Here is a 19,546-nt window from a genome sequence, read left to right on the forward strand (position 1 = left end):
GCATACATTATGTTCGATATTGAAATAGTAGGTCGAGTGAACACCTAATTATTATGGGTGGATATAGGTAGGCATTAACTAGTACTCTATGTTGAGCTAGAGAGTTTAATATACCTATGTATTGTATTTTGAAAGACAAATGAGTTGCATATAAACTTGGATATTCTTTTTACTTTTTTTCGTCATTTTTGTATAAAGTGGCTTCTAGTGGAGAAGAAGAGTTCACTTGTCTTGAAATTAATTTGATTATATGTAAGATCAGTGTCAATAAAAAAAAAGTGATAACAAAGCACAATCATTAAATAATGTAGTGAAATGCACTTAGACAACTCTTGTACAAAATTGATTTATAATTACAATATGTGAAGACAAATTTGCTTTTGATCTTATTAAAAAAAGAAGGGTGGGCCCTAGCAACTTGTGTTTATTTACTGGATTACGTTTTATTGAAAGCAATGTGATCCCACCCCTAATTTATTGCTTTGCCATTTTTCAACAATCAACTTGTCTACTACTACCAAGTTCTACCCTTTTGTCCATTTTCATATCCAACTCTTATCTGTTTTCTTGGGCTTATCAACAATTGTGGGCCCTACTTTCTTGGGCTAGGCCCAATTGAATGGGCCTCTTAAGTATGACATCTTATTTTAATTTAAATTTTATTGTGAAAATATCGGTCACCTAGTACAAAACGACAATCGATAAAGAAAAATAATTCAATTACGACTATTAAGCTATATTCATTGGTGAGATGGTGACATTAAGAACGTTGTAATACCTTTTGTCATCCCATATCACTTAAATACTCTAGTTACGACTTGACTATTAAGCTATGTTCATTGGTGAAATGGCGACATTAAGAAGAACGTACACCTTTTGTCATCTCGTGTCACTTAAGTAAAGAAGAGATGCTACACTTTCCCTTTTCGTATGTTATGAGAAGAGTGTAATATTTGTAAATTTGATAACAATTAACTTTATACTTTAAGTTACTGTTAATGTAAAGTTTTTATAATCACACAAATATTTTTGACATGTCTAAAAGCCACAAGTTCAAAAAGTTTTAGTCACACGATTAAACATTACAACATATTTCAGACCACAAGTCTTTAAAATCTTCAATATTCTTAACTTTCATGCCGTTTTAAAACTATGTCACGTAACTTAAAATAGAGGAAAGTATTATGCATATACATGAAAATAAGACAACTTAAGTAACAAGTAAATGTAGTATATACTATATGTACCACCTTTGTATATGAAATTTCTAGCTTAGAACCTAGCTACCATCCATAGGGAAGTGGTCCATCAATTCACATCAGGAAAAAAAGGGATGGACAACATTTTCCACTTCATAGAAGTAGCAATGTATGTGGACTTTGATCAAGAATAGTAGCAATTATGTTTTTACTTTAAGAAGAATAAGACTTGCAAATATGGTTTCTAAAATTAGCATCGCAAGATTATAAAGCTTGGTTCTTTTTCCCTTTTTTCTAGGCGCTTTTTAAACAAATATCATCATAAATATAGAGTGAATTATTGGATGTGATACAAAGTGTGTAACTTCTAATTAGTTTTGGCTTTTCTTTAATAGATAAAATAAATGTTATGATCCACTTTACTTTGTTGATGAATCACTAGTCATGACAAAATATGTCTTAATCACTTTTCCATCTTAGGAACCTAATTATCTTATACAAACATATTGACAAACATTTTCTATATTAATACATTATACATTGTTTGACAGGATGTATTAGAGCAAATAATACATTTATTAGTCATGGTATTATTTAATTTTTTAGTTGGTTGAATATTTAGCTTATGTATGGTTATACATCATATTCAGTATTACATACTATATAACTAAGACATATCAAACCATACCATGATATAAGCAATACAAGAGTTACTATTCCAGATATTCACATAAAAAGCCCGTTAAATTCACCGTTTACTTTTTATAGTTGGTATACATCAATTATACATATATTGTGTATCTTATGGTTATTTTTAGTTTAAGCAGCTCAGTAGGCGATTATTTATGTTAATTCTTCTTATTAAATATATGAGTAAGTTAAGTTAAAAATGGAACTTCCCTTAATACACCACATCAAGGAGTAAATAAAAGAAAATCTCAATAATATTAATAATACATCTATCTTTTTAGTACTATTCTTATACGCTCAAATCAAATGATCGACCCTATCAGTTAGTGAATAGAGTATACTCTCGTACAATGTGCATAAATTCAACTCCCTATTACATACGTTTTCTTCATATAGTTTAGAATAACAAAAAAACAGTTTGGTCAACTAGAGAATAGTGATGTTTAATGACAATAGATTAGTTGATATTGAATGAACTAATTCTTATATCTAACTAATATACAAATAAAAAAGCAGGTATAATATAGGTGGGTTGGTAGAAGACTAATCCATTTACCTTAACCAATCACATTTATATATAGTATATATAGTATAAGGGTCCACAAAGGAGAGATAATGAATCAGCAATTGTGGGGAATAGTCATGAAAATTGCCCCCTTTTGCTGCTTTTATAAATTTTGCATGATGATATAATAGTGGTTAGTAAACTTACCTGACATCATGGCTTAGGCAACTTGACTTTATGTTATATGATTTTTTTTAAGGGCCAAATTTGAATAGTGTTTTTTAAAAAAAATTATTGATAGAGAAAGGGAAAATAAGGGATAGAATCCAAGTACACTGTTTTTTCTTTTAATAAAAAAAATAGTGGTCTGAATTAGCTTATACTTATTTCTAATTAATTATTTTATTAAGTATTTATTTATCTGGTATCTTCTTACAATATAGATATTCGATAAATTTACCTAAGCAGATATAAAGAAATCACGTACTAACATTCCAAACATTATTTCCTCCCTACTCCGATCTCCCTAACCCACATCCCTTTACAACTCACCCCGTCACACATACACCCCACCCCATCCTCATAATGTTTTCCTAGATTACATTACCCTTTGAATAATATTTTTTTCACTTATCAAACATCCAAAAAAAAAAAAATAGAAATTAAAAATATTTTTTTAGGAGAAGTTTTTTCATGGATATACCAGCCATACCCCTGATCTCCTATAATTTTCACCCATTTCATTATTTAATGGGAAAAGGCTCAAATATGCCATCGAACTTTCAGAAAAGGCTCATTTATGTCATCCGTTAAAAGTTTATATCATCTATGCCATTACCGTTTAAGAAAAAGCTCATTCATGCCATTATTTTTTAACAGTGGTTTTGCAAAACCATTTTTTACGCGTGACCAATTATAATTTGCCCACGTCATTATTTTTTTTATAAAAAAAATTCAAAATTCTGAANATTATTTTTTTTATAAAAAAAATTAATAAAAATTGAATTATAATTCAGCCACGTCATTATTTTTTTTTAATTCAATTTTTGTTCAAAATTTTGATTTTTTTTATAAAAAAAATAATGACGTGGCCGAATTATTATTGGCCACGTGTAAAAAATGGTTTTACAAAAATTGAATTAAAAAAATAATAATGACGTGACCGAATTATAATTCAATTTATGTTCAGAATTTCAATTTTTTTATAAAAAAAATCAATGACGTGATTGAATTATAATTGGCCACGTGTAAAAACTGGTTTTGCAAAACCACGGTTAAAAAATAATGACATGAATGAGCTTTTTCTTAAATGATAATGGCATAAATGAGCCAAAATTTTAACGAATAACATAAATGAGCCTTTTCTAAAAGTTTAATGGCATATTTGAGCCTTTTCCCTTATTTAATTGACCTCACCTTGAAGTGCTGAAATGATAAGGATTACGTTCATTAGTTGAATAAATAATCATATACATAACAATAATTTATTCATATTTCTAGACCCATAAATAAAAAGGGTAAAGGAATGGGCATTGCATCATATAAAGTTGGCAAATCAAATGCAACACAAAGTAGAAGATGGGGAAGTATGATCCACACTTATTCCCCACTCCAATTTGTTGTGTATTCTTACGTGGCCACCACAAGCCACAAAAAAGTTATCTTTTTATTATTATTATAAATTTTTGTTGTAGTACTAATTTAGGTGGGATAATTTAAATTTCCAAAATTAATTATCAAGCTCAATTTGACTAGGAAAACACTAATCATTGTTAATAATACACAATCCGCTAACTAAGTATAGTTAAATTTTCTTCAAACTTGACTTAATTTGAAGAAAAGATGAGTTGATCCGGAGATTTAGTTTTATAGTATGTTCTTTTGTTACGCATAAGAGATTTGAAATAGATCGTTTTTGTTTATTCCATTAGTAAGCGGTCAAAAATAGATTATTTTCGATTTTTCCACTTGTGTTTTTTAGGGTAATTCCTTTTAAATTCATAGTTTTGTGCACGTGGCCAACCTTCTGTAAATCCCTAATCACTTAATGGCCAACCCCATTTGTGTAGATCCCCAAAATCTCAATCAATATTCATTGGCTTTGTGCACATGGTTTATTTACAACAGAGGAAAATTTCATTATTTTATTAGCAAGTGGTCCTTTCATAAAGCATCGCAGTGAATTGTACAGGGCATAAATTCCATGTCGATCGCAACATTTAATAATAAATGCCGTACCTTTTTAAAATTGGAGTAAATATTTCAGTCTTATGAATTCTGAATCGATTTATTTGTCTAGTCTATATTAAAGGATGATAAATGGAAAGCAGAGGGACAAGATTGTAGGTTTTGATCGATGTGGTAATTTAGGTAACAAATGTGTAGATGAGATTATAACCAGAAAAAAACTGTTCAAAAGTAGTAAGGTGGGCATGTGTTGAGACAAGTTGAGTGAAAAGGAACAAAATTTGAGTGCAAAAAGGTGAAAGAATAGAGCAGAGCCACCCAAAAAGAACATTAAATTCAGAGAGGGTACTTTGCCGACCTTCCATACTAAATATAATCATTATTACGTACCAAATACATACTGACTATATTGGTACAATTTGGTCCTTGTCACATTTATGACCATTCTAGCCAAGTGGTATTATATGCATATACTTAGGTGTGTTCAATAAGAAGGAAAATATTATTCTAAAAATAAATGATTTGGGGTCGTGGGATTGATGTTAGGTAAAACAAAATTACTTATTACTCAAGACTCGACCCCAACTTCGAGATTCAACTTTGACTCCTAATTCTCACATCGTGTAACGACCGGGTTCCATCGTTATAGGAAGGTCAACGGGGAAAAATTTTGGGCCGAAAAACTTTTTCGTAATAACTTGGAATTTTCCAATCTAGTCTAGATTTAGATGAAATAAGAGTCCTTGAGGTGTAGGGAAATCTGATAACAATCGGGTGACTTATTTATGATTTTGATTAGATGAGTAGTTAGATAAGTCGTTATGGAATCCGTACGACTTTACGGAATTGAATTCGAGTGAGTAAAACTCCTGGAATCGATTTTAGCGTGAACGGTATTTTTTGAGCGTCGTTGGTTAAAGGTGTGTTGTGAAATGGGGATCTTGGAATTATTAAAATAGCTCACTGTTTCATGCAAGCCGCTTTGGCGGTGGTTTTAGTCGCTCTAGCGGGGCCACAGTAGCGGGGTGAGGGCCGATGTGGCGGGCCAGACGCGACTTAAAGTCGTAAATAAACCCCAAACGTCTTTATTCTACACTTTTTGGTTTTTAAAGCTAAGGAACGAACCCCAAGTGATTCTTGACAGTTTTCCACCATTTTTTAGGCTAAAGGTAAGATTTTAACTCCCCGAATCCGTTTTTCGATCCGTAGAACGTAATAGAATGGGTAATTATCCATGGGGGAGGGTTTTGATCTAGAAACTATGGTGGAAAAACCCCTAATTTTGATACTTAGGATCATAGGTATGATCTAGGGTTGTTAGAATTATTAGTAATCCGGGTAATTAGTGATTGTTTATTGATTCCTGTATTATATTGATTGTTTGTAGACCAAGAACAGGCGGAACGAAACCGGAAAGGGAATGATCAAGTTTCTTAGGGTTTCAAGCTTGTTTTGAGGTAGGTGATGGATGTGATTCTATGATTGTATGATGTATGTTTGTTCTTACTTTATTATGATACATGTTTGTATGCGAATGTTGTATTATTGATCACATTAATTGTAAATGAGAAAATATGAATGATGAATGTCATGAATCATGACTTGATTGTATGATTATGAGAATGTGCTTTGTGATTGTGATTGTGGCTTGTTGAATGGATCGAGTGTTGCGTTTCGACACACTAACTTGGACCGGTTGCCACGTTCTAGCATAAATATTGGATCGGTTTCCACGTTCCGACATAATCTTTGGATCGGATACCACGTTTCGGTATGCTAACAATTTGGGTTTGGGTTCCATGTGATGACCAATGACTTGTCATAATTGTGCATCTTAAGAAATGTGAAGTTGTTCGTTGTTCGTAAATGTTGATAATATTGTATATGATTGATATATGGATGTGATTATATTGTTGTATTGACTTATATATGTAACACTTAGTGGGATAGCCGCGTGATCCTACCAGTACACTGTGGTTATGTACTGATACTGCACTTGCTCTTTTTTTGTTAAGTAGAGGGCATCTTCAAGCGGTTATTGACAGACTTCGCTTAGAAGATCAGTGATCATCATTCGAATTCAAGGGTGAGCCAGTTCTTCCAGGCTGTCATGAATTCTCCTTTCGTCCATGTCCACATTTCAGACTTAGACTTTTCTAGTTAGTTGATTAGTTCATTAGTTGGGGATTGTATCCCTTCTTGTTTAGACTTGTTGAACTTTAGATGTTTTGGTACATTGACTTTCAGGTTCTAGGTGTAATTTCTGCATTGTTTAGTTGTTAGATCTTTTGGAAGTTTATGGGAACTTTAGATTTGGCTTTTATTCCTGTTTTTGTATCCTTAAATGCTTTAGTTTTTGGTTTAGTTGCTTGATTTGGATTGTAATAGAGGTTCTCCCACCGGAGGGGTTGGTGTCAATCACGATGGTCTGGATCGTAACACATCGAGACACAAACCTAACCCCAAGACGCATAAGGAGACCTAATCTTGAGGCTTGACCTCGACATCCACCAATAACATAGTTGAGTCTTAATTTAATCTTGTGTCAATTCGGTGTTGTGTGATCTCTTGTCGATTCGAGGTAGAATCTCATGTAGGTTTGNGGGGGGGGGGGCTCATGTCGAGGTTGGGTCACGATTCAGAATTGGGTCCAAGTTGGGCTCGGGTTAAGTTCTAGGTCGGGGTAGGTCTCAGATAGGGCGATCCTCGGTTGAGTCCTGAGGCTATCGTGGGAGGGATGGTAGCGCTACGAGGTGGTAGGTTGAGAATCTAGGGGTTGGGGGTGTTTGTGTGGATTAGGTGGTGGGGTTGAAAGAGAAATTAGAAAAATGTTTTCCCTGCTTTTAATAGTGAAGTCATTTTTTTAATTAGGTATTTTTTAAAATATTAAAGTCAATTGAACATGACAAAAGTTCATTTAATAAAGTATGATACTATTTAATTCAATGAGTATATATTTAGTTAAAATAATAGGGTATTAGTAACTTTCTTTACCAAAATTTAAAATGAAAGAAATCACCATAATCTTCATAAATTCTCATGTAATTTATATATTTGTTTTGTAGAAAGATAAGAATTAAATAGGTCTATTGTTTTTTTTTTAAATGATGATTTAATAACATAACATATCAACTAGAATAGAAGGAGACTTTTGAAATATTTAGTTTTTTTTTTTTGGATAAAAAATAGTTATAATATTATTCACTTTCTATTTTTTTTCAAGAGAAAAACATTGTAAGCATGAATTTCAAAATACACAATTAATTTTACAGTAATAGTTAATTGACATTTAATATTATTGACTCATTATAAAATTTATGATAAATTGATGTAAGTTAGCATTCATAAGTGATTTGTATATCGATATTTTTTTTAAATGTATATGTTTATAAGTATTCAAAATTAATGATATTGTAGTACGTTTTAAAATCGTATACTTCATAACATAAAAAAATAAAAAGTTTAATTATAATAAAAGATTCTTAAGTATGAAGATTTATTCTTAATAAACTAATATGTATATATTGTTAAAAATAATATGATCATTATTCTATCTAAATGGGTTTAATAAATCAAATTAGTCTATTATTAAAAAAAAATTAATGACATGTCATGCCAATTAGGAGAGAGTGAAGCTTTTGAAGTGTCAAGTATATTTGAAGGAAAATAATGATAGTTGAGTGATATTTTGGTCCTAAATGAAACATAAATGATATTTCAAGACAATTTCCTAAACTTGGGTGACCATTTAGGAAATTGACTCTAAATTAAAGTGTCTGGCACTGTCTGTCGCATTAGATAATGCATCTAATAATACAAATGTTGCTAGTATGTAAAAAACTAGATTATGCCCAATTGATGTTAATGTTTTTCATGTTAGATGTGTTGCACATATATTAAATTTAGTTATACAAGATGGTATTTCATTATTTAATTGTGGTTGAATGAAAATTGAATATGTTATTGCCTGCATTTTTTATGCTCATAGAGCTGTTAGAATTAGGGAATTTAATGAGCGTTGTGTACTATGTGATTTGCCACCAAGAAAAATTTCAAGACATTTTAAAACAAGGTGGAATTATTTATACGAAATGCTTTCAGTTGCTTACGAATATAAATGACTCATACAAATGTTGTTTAATGCTCATAATGCTGACCCATTAGATAGAATTTGTGAAGAAGATTGGGAAGAAACTAATGAACTATTAGAATTTTTAAGACTTTTTTATGATGCTACAACCATGTTTTCTGGAATTTATTATCCTACTATTTCATCAGTATTAATAAATATTTGTGCTATTACAATTCAATTTTCTAAATACAAAAAAATTGAAAAATTTAGAGTTGCAATTGAAGGTATGATTGAAAAATTTTAAAAATATTTTTTTCATATTCCTCAAATTTATTTAATTGCTACTTTACTTAACCCTCAATATAAATTACGAGGTGTGCAGGGACTTGTTGATACTTTTTATGATACTTTAGAAATTTTACCGAAAGAAATTCTAACTTGTGAAATGTGTAAGTCTAGCATAAAAGTAGAAGCTAAAATTTTGTATGAAAAATATAGAACTATAGGAAATACTCAAGGAGAAGTTGGTCAAACTTCTAATCCTCAGAGTAAAGCTCGAATTAATAGTTTTATGCGAGGTTTTCTTGGTCTTAATTCTACTAACCGTGATAATTTTGAAGAATATCTTAATCAATCTTTAGAAACAGTGGACGACGAAGATGGCAATGAAGAATTATTAGCATATTGGAGGAGGCAAAGCGTTGCATTTCCAATTTTGAGCAAAATGGTTCGTGATGTTCTAGCTATTTAAGCTTCATCAGTTGCATCGGAGGCTGTTTTTAGTGCGGCAAGGTTTCAACTTGGCGATCATAGACATTCATTGGCGAAAGAAAGTTTGAAAACATTAGTTTTATTTAAAGACTGGGTCAACGCCGAGAGGAGGAATTATAATTTGCCAAAGTTAAGTTCCAAACAAGAAGCTTGGATAAATGCGGTAATTAGATCTAGTGATGATAAATTAGAGTCACAAGAGTTTCTAGCAAGTTTGCCAACACCGGAGGATGTCACCGTCGATATGATGCGACAATTAGAATTGAATTTTAAAAGAGAATACAAATATTAGATTACATCCGAGAACTAATTGAAACAGAACCTTTCCTAGAAGGTGGCTGCGTAGATTAGTTACTCATCTAATATTTGTAACAAATATTAGTTTTACATATTGAGAACTTATTAAAACAGAATCCTTCTTAGAAGGTGGCTGCGTAGATTAGTTACTCCACTAATATTTGTAAATTGTAACTTCTAAGTTCTAAGTTGCAATTATAATTTATTGAATAAATTTGAAGGCTTTATTCAAGTCTTTTTTTACATAACTATTGTCTTGCATTTTAATTTTAATTTTAAAATACTTAATTTAAAAATTGATTTTTTTTTTTTATGACAAGGGAAACCCGCAGCCGCTACCCTTTGGGTGCGCACAGGGTAAAACCCCCGCTCCTAGGCAATAGCTCGCAAACCACATAGGAGAGGTAACCCGCACTAGGCAAACCTGGTGCGACGAGCTCGACCCAGAAGGCAAACCCCTTGCTTTCGCTGGCAAGGGGTTTCGAACTTGAGACCTCCAACATGGAAGTCCCAAGCTCAAACCACTGGGCCACCCCGAAGGGTATTTAAAAATTGATATTTGACATTTGAAATTTCAAGTTAAATTCTTTTAAAGTATTTAAAATACAAATTTGAACTTCTCAAATTTGAAACTTGAAACTTGAAATTTGAAAACTTAAGTATTTTTTATTAGCTAAAAACGTTATTGAAAACCAAATAAACTAAAAATGTTATTCAATAACATATAAATTCAATACAAATAAATACACATATAAAAAAATAAAAATCTCACATCCCGTCCCATCCCGTATATAAAGTGAGACGGGATGGGACGAATTTTTATCCCGCCAATCCCGGCTCCGACTGAATCCCGACCAAGGCGTCCCCCGTCCCGTCCCCCAGTCCTCGTCCCCGTCCCCTTGCCAGCCCTACTGCATTAGACTTCAAAGGTCAGGGCACTTGGCCAACCATACACTATCCATGCAACTACCCTCGTGGAGATCTTATAAATAGAATAATTCTTTTTTTCTAAAAATATTATTTTTTAAATATTTGGTAAAAATTTTAATTTCATTTTTTTATATGACAAATACAAAATCACAAAATTTTAAAGTACTCTACACATTTTTAATTTAAAATTATATAATTTAAACGTCCCAATTTATTATTTAAATTTTTTGTGTTCAACCAAATTAAGGCACTTAAATCAAAATAAAGGGAGAAGAATTTATGAATTTTACTCTTTCGCTTATTATTTATTAAGTAATATTTTAATCCCTTTTTCTCATTTTATGTGACAGAAAAATTTAACATTATTTTTATTTATTAATCTATTAATGTGATTACAAGTTTACAACATTATTGCTATTTATGATAAAATTATTATTACATTGTTATTAAATTAATGAATTTGCTTCTTTTTTCAGATAGAATAAACAAAGAAAGTATATGTCATAATAATTCTAACATAAGGTAAAAAAATTAGCAACTTAATTCACTTTTGTAGTATTTCTTTTTACAAAAGAAATGAAATAAGGTATATAGATGTATCAACTCTCTTGAAGCCTCACAAATTTGAATTGTGATAGAATGATAGTAATTTTCTGTCCTTAATCAAAAATATAAAATTCAAGTTTTTGAGAATGGGAAGAGTTCTATTGAAGTGTCACTTTAAAAATGAACTCTATAATAAATAAATTTATATTTAAATTTAATCGTGTTTTAATATGAAAATCGAACGCGAAAATGATCCAGTTGTTTCTACGTGGAAGATTATACAGGAATGTACAAAAAAAAATGCCAAAAATCAAGGACCGTTCATATATGTGCTGTCACATTGGCTCCTTAAAAAACTGACAATTGGCAAAACAGTCATCACTTAATTTGACTCCTCATTGATCAAACTATATATTAAAGGTAATACAAGAAGATAGAAAATGTAAGGTATCATAGACAATTGCTGTTCACATTAAGCTAGTAATTGTTAATAATATATTAAACTTGAAATATAGATCATTAAACAATAAATTTATATGTGATGAAGCAAACATTCACAATATTTTATGATGTCTTTTGGAAAAATTATTTGAACTAGCTATATCGATTCACAAATTAATTTTTATAATGATACTTCAAAAGAATAAGATACAGTACAATATAGTGAGATTGTGCAATTCTATTACATATTTATTCATGTATTTGTGTGTCTAAAGTCTCTAATCATGTCTACACATAGTTGGCCACATGTACACCCAAATTTTACTTTAAAAACGCAGATATACCTATAACCAAACACATATACATATAATTTCAACCATATAATACTGAACCCAATTTTTAGTTAGCATGAGAAATATTGTATGTGCACTGATGATACATGCATCCTGCAATGTTTTGTAATTAAAGTACTATATTTTGAAATATAGTAAGATCTCGTTAATTTTTGCGCAAAATAAGCCGTTAATAACCCTATTTATAAAGTTAATATAAATATATCAATTAATTTGTTTTTTCTTAATAGACAATCTTGTAGTAGACAACGTGTCAAAATTCCCTCATCATAGGCCCCTTACCAAAGAAACCGGTTATGCAAAAGAATCATCTACATGTCCCTTTATGAATCGACACATCATCTACACTTCCTTTTCTTCCCACCTTCTCTCTTCCAATTATTGAGCTTTCTTAACCAAAAAGAAATAAATAAAATAAAATATCTATTGAAGTTTCTCCATCTTTTTCTTATTATTTTTTTCTAATCTTTTGTGCATCTCATTTGAAAAATATTCATTTGACTTTTCTTTTTCTAATTTAGCAAAAGTCATTGTACTCCCATGATTTTAACTTTTACATAGGATTTCTATATGAGACTAATGCTACGGAATTAGATTTCCACTAATGTTTCTTGATAATTCATTCACGAATAGTTTAAGTAAGCCTTTTGAAACTTAGATCGCTAAGAAAATGAAAGAATTTTTAAAGAAGGTTTTGTATTGCTTGAATGAAGACTTTACAACTTGCTTGGTTTACAAATAAGAGCCCTTCTATTTATACTTATCTTTTAGAGGCTAAAGTGTAAATAAAAATTAATAAATAATTTCCTACATATTTACAATCTAGTCCTTCTTCTAAAATTATCTACCAGCCTAGAGAATTTTAAAATCTTCCAAAACTTATCTTGACTATTCTAGAATCTTTCACAAACCACTTCACGACTCTAGATTCTCCCCACTTAGGCTAGCTCACTTATGCTTTAATTTTATGCCTAAATGGAATGACAAAGTGGAGGGTCATGACACTAAGATCCACTTGGTTGCATATTAAGATTTTTAACTTATACCTAACACTAACACTAATATTAATAACTATTTAAAAACACTTATTTCAAAATTACAAAAATAAGTAATACATTCATATATATATATATACTTTTAAATAATTACGTATTTTACTAATAATTAAGAGTTTTCTATTATAATTTGAGAAAGATACACCAAATAGGAAGAAGCGAACTAGATCAGGAGGTATATTTTTCGATAACAATGTGGCATGTGACATGAATTATCATCAAGGAGTGAACAAACAGTGAAAGGGCACTCAACTACAAGATTCAAATTACAATTTACTGTTCAAGGTAACTCTGCCTAAAAGTATGGAAAAAAGTTGTATGTTTTGAAAGGAATAATTTGAAGTAGGTAATAATATATAGGTGAAAGTAAAAAAGGCACCATCCTTACTCATTATTGCTTTGTGTTTCTCATTATTCCTGCACTTTGTTCATTTTGTTAGATAATTTGGTATGCGAAATGGAATAATTAAAAAAAAATATATAGTTAATTTTTGTTATATTTTTAAAATATATTTATTCTTATCATATAAATTTGGGTATATATTTGACTTTTGAATGTTTACTCTCATGTCTCTCTATCCTTATTATCTTATGTGGCTATTTTTATTTTACTTAAAATTTCCTCTTAATATTATTCTTTCACCCAATCCAATATTAGGATAAGTATAACTTTTTCTGAGAGTATATAGGTATATATTTTTATCCCAATTAAAAGTATGATGAAGGATGAATATATATAACTTTTTACGAGGGTTTAGAGATAAACATGACGCTATTTTTTTGCATTTTATGGATTGGTGTATTCCATATGAATATTTTGTCCAATGTTTTATATGATTATAATTTCATCATTTTAGTATAAATAATTAGATAAAATAATCTTATATTTAATTAATAATTCAAATTAAATATAAGATAAAATTAATTTTAACTTTATCGCTAAATTGTTACTTCTTTATCTCACATATCAAACGAAAATTCGCATGTTAATGTAGAACCATCGATGCAGACATCTATATAGTTAGTGATGTACGTTTCTTATATTTTTAATTAATATGCCCTTTCATTCATGTGGACTAGATTCTTTTGCCTGGCCAAATTGGCAGATGCAAATTAAACTGTTTTTTTTATATTTAAACACAAAACATCTGTCTACGGCTAATGTAGTACTTTGTTGGATTATATTGTTAATCTCATCAAATTATTTCAACGTTTTACATATCTAGTTATGTTTTCTACCCTTTCCATCACTACAACAAAAATAATTTTTAGAAGCAATAAATTTACACATTAACAAAGATTGCTATAAGCTTTAGTAATATTTACAAAGTGTTAACTACCTCTAAAAAGACATATTTGAATATTTTTGAATAGGGCATATAAAAAAGAATTAAGTAAATAAAGTATGTTGAGTGGCACAAGTAGCATCACCAAAGAGATCTTTGTCACAATGTTCAATATATTGGAAATAAATAAGATTCCATCTTCAATTAGCAAATGGCAACCAACAAATGTACAATTCGATTACTTCTACAAAAGAACATTCAATCTTTTCCTCATGCAATTAACGGGGTATAAATAAATGAAAAAAACATTCCAAAGGCGAAAAAAAAAAAAAGTGTCAATTGGGCAGCCCCCACAATTGTTTTTATACATATAAGTACCGTTCACAATGTGCCAACTCATTATCACACATTTTTCCATTCCAAAAGGGAAATATGCAATAATAAAGAAGAAGTAAGCAAATTCAGAACCGTAAAGAAAGGTAATCATAATCAGAAGATTCAATTTTGTAGCTCTTTAGAAACTTATTTTTATTATATACCTTTTTTTCACAAGAGATCGATAAATTAAATCAAAACGCATTACTTGATTTTCATCGAGATATACGAAAACATTGTGTTAGGTGTTTATTTAAAAAAAATTATTGTTGCATCAATGTGAAAAAGAAGTTAAAAAGATAAAAGGAAAACCTCTAGAATTCATGATTACACGATTAGGTCACTTTTAATTGTTATAGCAAATGTTTTGTCTTATATTTAGGATCAGTAGATAGACTTGACAATATAATTATTTTTATACTTACTTTAATGAATTCAAAATTTGAAGTTTATAAATTTATATAGCAATTTTCAATTAATACTACATCAATCATTGTTGAGTTTACAATCAAATATCTAGTAGTAATATTTTTAAATATATATACATGACTTCGACAAAAATTATTAAATTCACGTNTTAAATCAAAACGCATTACTTGATTTTCATCGAGATATACGAAAACATTGTGTTAGGTGTTTATTTAAAAAAAATTATTGTTGCATCAATGTGAAAAAGAAGTTAAAAAGATAAAAGGAAAACCTCTAGAATTCATGATTACACGATTAGGTCACTTTTAATTGTTATAGCAAATGTTTTGTCTTATATTTAGGATCAGTAGATAGACTTGACGATATAATTATTTTTACACTTATTTTAATGGATTCAAAATTTGAAGTTTATAAATTTATATAGCGATTTTCAATTAATACTACATCAATCATTGTTGAGTTTACAATCAAATATCTAGTAATATTTTTAAATATATATACATAGCCTCGACAAAAATTATTAAATTGACGTGAACTCGTAATAATTTGAAATCTTAAAGATAGGTAGGAAAAAACATACACATTTGCATTTTGTAGACCAATGTTAAGGAAACACAGTGGAAGCAGAGATTAGTTAGACGTTATAAGTCAAATTAGTATACAGAAACTGATGAGAAGCAAAGCCAAAGAAAGGGCTCAAAAGAGATGGCAGTTAAGTCACAAAAAGTAGTCAATCATATCTTTTTTGGACTTTGAGGGTTTCAAATGGCAAATTTTGGTCATGTTTCACGTGCCCTACTCTTAAAAGTTACCATCACACGAGCACCACGTACCAAACCTCATCCTAAACATGCTTCTTCCATCCAACCACTTTAATTAACACTCTTAGGATAGCCATATAATATACAACAATAACATACGCAGTATAATCTCATAAGTAAGCTTTAAGAAAAGTGACGTATACTCAGCTTTATTAAAGAGGCTGTTTTTAATAGATCTTCTGTTTAAGTAAAACTTATAAAAACAGATATGCAAAGCAAGTACAATAGCAAAGAAATCACACCAAATTCAAAATAACAGCAACGCCAAAACGAAACACAATAACTAAAAGAAATGAAATATCAACTAATACTAAAAATGAAAGAACAAGATAGCAAGACCTACTAAAAGAAATATACTAAATCTCGCTCACACTCTATCTGATTCTCGACCTCTATATCTTCCTATTAAATTATCTACTTATCAGTTTGAAGCCAAATCACTTCTGCATATAATATACACAGAACTTTTTTGCAATTTGAGTTATATGGAATTTAAAATATCAAACAACCAAAGAGTTATTTTCAACAAATTGCCACTTGCTATTTTATGGGGTCCCCAAAACCACACATCATCTTTTCTTCTACGATATTCTTCTCATTTAATATTATTATTTTTAAATAAAGTTAAAAAGGGGCATAATTGGACGGACATTTTAATGGCCATGGCAGAGCCCGGCCCGCTAATTTTTCTTCAAGCCCGATATTAGTCAAAAAACTCATACTCATTAAACGTCATTGCAGAATCACGACCGTCAAATCAACCATTTAATCCAACGGTCATCAATCAACCATAGCTCCACTTAACAAACAAGAAAACCCCTCCACCAAGAAACTAATCCCCACGAACACGGATTGTGATAAAATTATAAATTCTTTTTTATTTTTAATCAGATTTCGAGTTTAAGTGTCTCTAGATATAAAATTGTCTTTTATTAAATAACACTTTACTCCTAATATAAAATTTTTCAATTCAAATTTAAATTTAATCAGATTCCTATAGAGATAGTATTGAACATCAATTGAAAAATAAAAATAAATAACGTAGCCCCGTGGGGGCGGCTACAAGTCTACAACCTACCCCCAGAATGTCCAAAAATCAACACCTAGCATCTTTCATCCAATCATTTACTGCCACGCAGTATTTTGTCCCCTTTAACCTGGGCCCATATTGTGACACACTTATTGGCAGTTAGTACCTCAACCAGTCCGAAGTAGCAGATTATACTAGCTGCTCAAAAAATCAAACAAATTTCTTTCGATTCAATTTATTTATCTTAATTTAAAAAAAAAGGAAAACGGAGGCAGTATTAAAAACAAGAAGATTGTTAAAATATTCCAAACTATAAGAACATTATATTTACATTTTTGATTACAGGAGGAGGAAAAAAAAAACAAACAAAACTTATGTATAACCACTCTAAAAAGCCAAGAGTCACTGTATCTTGATATTTCATCATCATACTATATAATATAATATATAGCTTATTTTCTAAGCCCAACTAACTTTGAACTCCCTATTAGTCCCTTAACATTTTCTTATTTCAACTTCCACCCCTCCAACTTTTCCCATCATACACTATAGTAGCTAAAAGTATATACACAATAAAGCAAACACTGGCCTTTTCTAGAGAAAGCACTAGTGTTTTTTATAAGGAGGAGTGCATTCTGCATTCTGCATTCTGATCTTTACTAAGGCTTGATGTATAATTAGGAGCAAATGAAGGACTTTGATTTGATTTTTCTAAAACTTAATAACCTATAACTAGTCCTCCCATTGGGGCTCGATGTGGAATTCCCTTTCTTCGCTTGGCAGTTCTGTAATTAACAGAAGTTGGAGGGGGTGTTGACGGACTGAAACTTTGGTGGACCTTGTTGCTTGGACTCTTCTGCCGGCCATGGCTGCTGCTGCTGAAGGAATCCTCCGAGTCATAGAGTGCTGCTGCAGCCGGCGAGGATCTCTTCTTCTCCGGTGATTGTTTTGGCCTCTTAACAAAGTTCTTTGAAGTCCCAACAATCTGAAAATAATCAAAAATTACAAATTAAATACAACTTGCTTCTAGAAGTTCTAACCATCAAGATTCAGAATCACCCATTCCCAATTCCCAATCTCAAAATCCCAAATTTTTAAATATTTCCCAAAAATCTGTTGATGATGCCAAAATTTGTCCCCAATAATGGACCAATTGCTTCACATTTTGTCAAAAAGGCCAATTACAGCAAGTTAATTTTATGACACCATTAAAAGTAAAAAATAAATGCAAGAAAATTAGTTTAGTATACCTTGCAACCAAGAGAGCAGAATCTGAATGAATCAAGAAGGCTCCTTTCACAAACTTCACAGGTATTAGTGACACCTTTGCCTGGCCTAGGCTGTGGTCTCTCATTCAAGAAAACAACTTTTGCACTGTTGATAATGTAGGTCTGAACTGAAGTGATGTCCAGAAATTTCTGTATTTCATTCACCCTTATCACATCATGGTACGATGACCTCCGTATCTGTAAAAAAAAACAGAGCAACCCACATTCAATCAGTCAATCTTCAAGTCAACCATGAAAAAATACACAATTTTGATCAAAAGGGGTGCTTTAAAACAGTACATTTCTTTGGCTATTCCATTAAAGGAAAAGGGTAAAGGAGAGAAATAAAAAGTCCTCTGTACTCGACAAAAATGGCAGAAACCCCAAGAAATTCAAATTGGATGCTTCAAAACAGTGCATTTTTGTGATTCCATTTCTCAACCAAAATGGCGGAAAACTGAAACCGGAATCGAAAACAATCATCTTTTTTTCAAAGAAAATTTGGGGGAAATTGGAAATGAATGAAAATCAAATCCTAATCAACCAAGTAAAAGCTCAGATAACTAATAAACTGAGCTACGAAGAATCTCGATTTATCATATACATACAAACAAGGAATACAAACGAACCTGAATGGCACGATGGTCCTTGTGATGAGATAAACAAATCGAACAAAGAGCACCATCCATACAATCCAAACAGTACATGTTACATTCGCTCTTATGAGAATCAGCATGTAACTTGCATTGAACAAAGAATCGTTCCTTCAACAATGGCTTCAACCACGGTGGCCATCTATTATCTTCCTCATCAGGTCCTCCAGCTCCCTAAACACACATTAAAACCACAATCACCAAAAATCCCAAAAAACAAAAAACAAACCTAAATCTCCATTTTTAAACAAAAAAAAAACACAAAAATTTACCATGATTCGCCTATTCTTAGGCTTGAATTCACGAACAGTGGTGTCTTGATTATCGATCGCCAGCTTTGTAAAACAAAAAAACTGTTTATATTTCTTGAAAGTAGTAACGCTTTGTGTATTAGTGACAGTAAGAGAAAAATAAAAACTATGGTTTGGAAAATATAGGAATTGGAGGCGGTGAGAGAAATATAAGGCTACTTGTAAAAAAAAAAATATTAGGGGTGAGGGGGTGGGGGTGGTGGGGGTAACAAGGTACGGGGGTCGTTCTTATCCTTTAAAAGGTCATACATAAACAAAGTCCGAACCTAGCTCCGAAGCAAAACCTAAAGATACGTTGGGTGCAAGGAACCGACCTCCTTCTTTCCT

General features: G+C 30.8%; 1 protein-coding gene across 1 annotated transcript; it reads right to left on the bottom strand.

Annotated features, from left to right (window-relative positions):
- Window positions 1-17,656: 17,656 nt before the first annotated feature.
- Window positions 17,657-19,397, bottom strand: LOC125878401 (protein RGF1 INDUCIBLE TRANSCRIPTION FACTOR 1-like). The gene is made up of 4 exons (XM_049559648.1): window positions 19,181-19,397; window positions 18,885-19,082; window positions 18,238-18,453; window positions 17,657-17,972 (listed from the first exon to the last, which is right to left on the bottom strand). Exons 1-4 carry the CDS (start codon window positions 19,181-19,183, stop codon window positions 17,706-17,708), a joined length of 684 nt encoding a protein of 227 aa, XP_049415605.1. The 5' UTR covers window positions 19,184-19,397; the 3' UTR covers window positions 17,657-17,705.
- Between the last annotated feature and the right edge of the window lie 149 nt (window positions 19,398-19,546).

Source organism: Solanum stenotomum, chromosome 10, assembly GCF_019186545.1.
Source record: "Solanum stenotomum isolate F172 chromosome 10, ASM1918654v1, whole genome shotgun sequence".
Taxonomy (NCBI): Eukaryota; Viridiplantae; Streptophyta; class Magnoliopsida; order Solanales; family Solanaceae; genus Solanum; species Solanum stenotomum.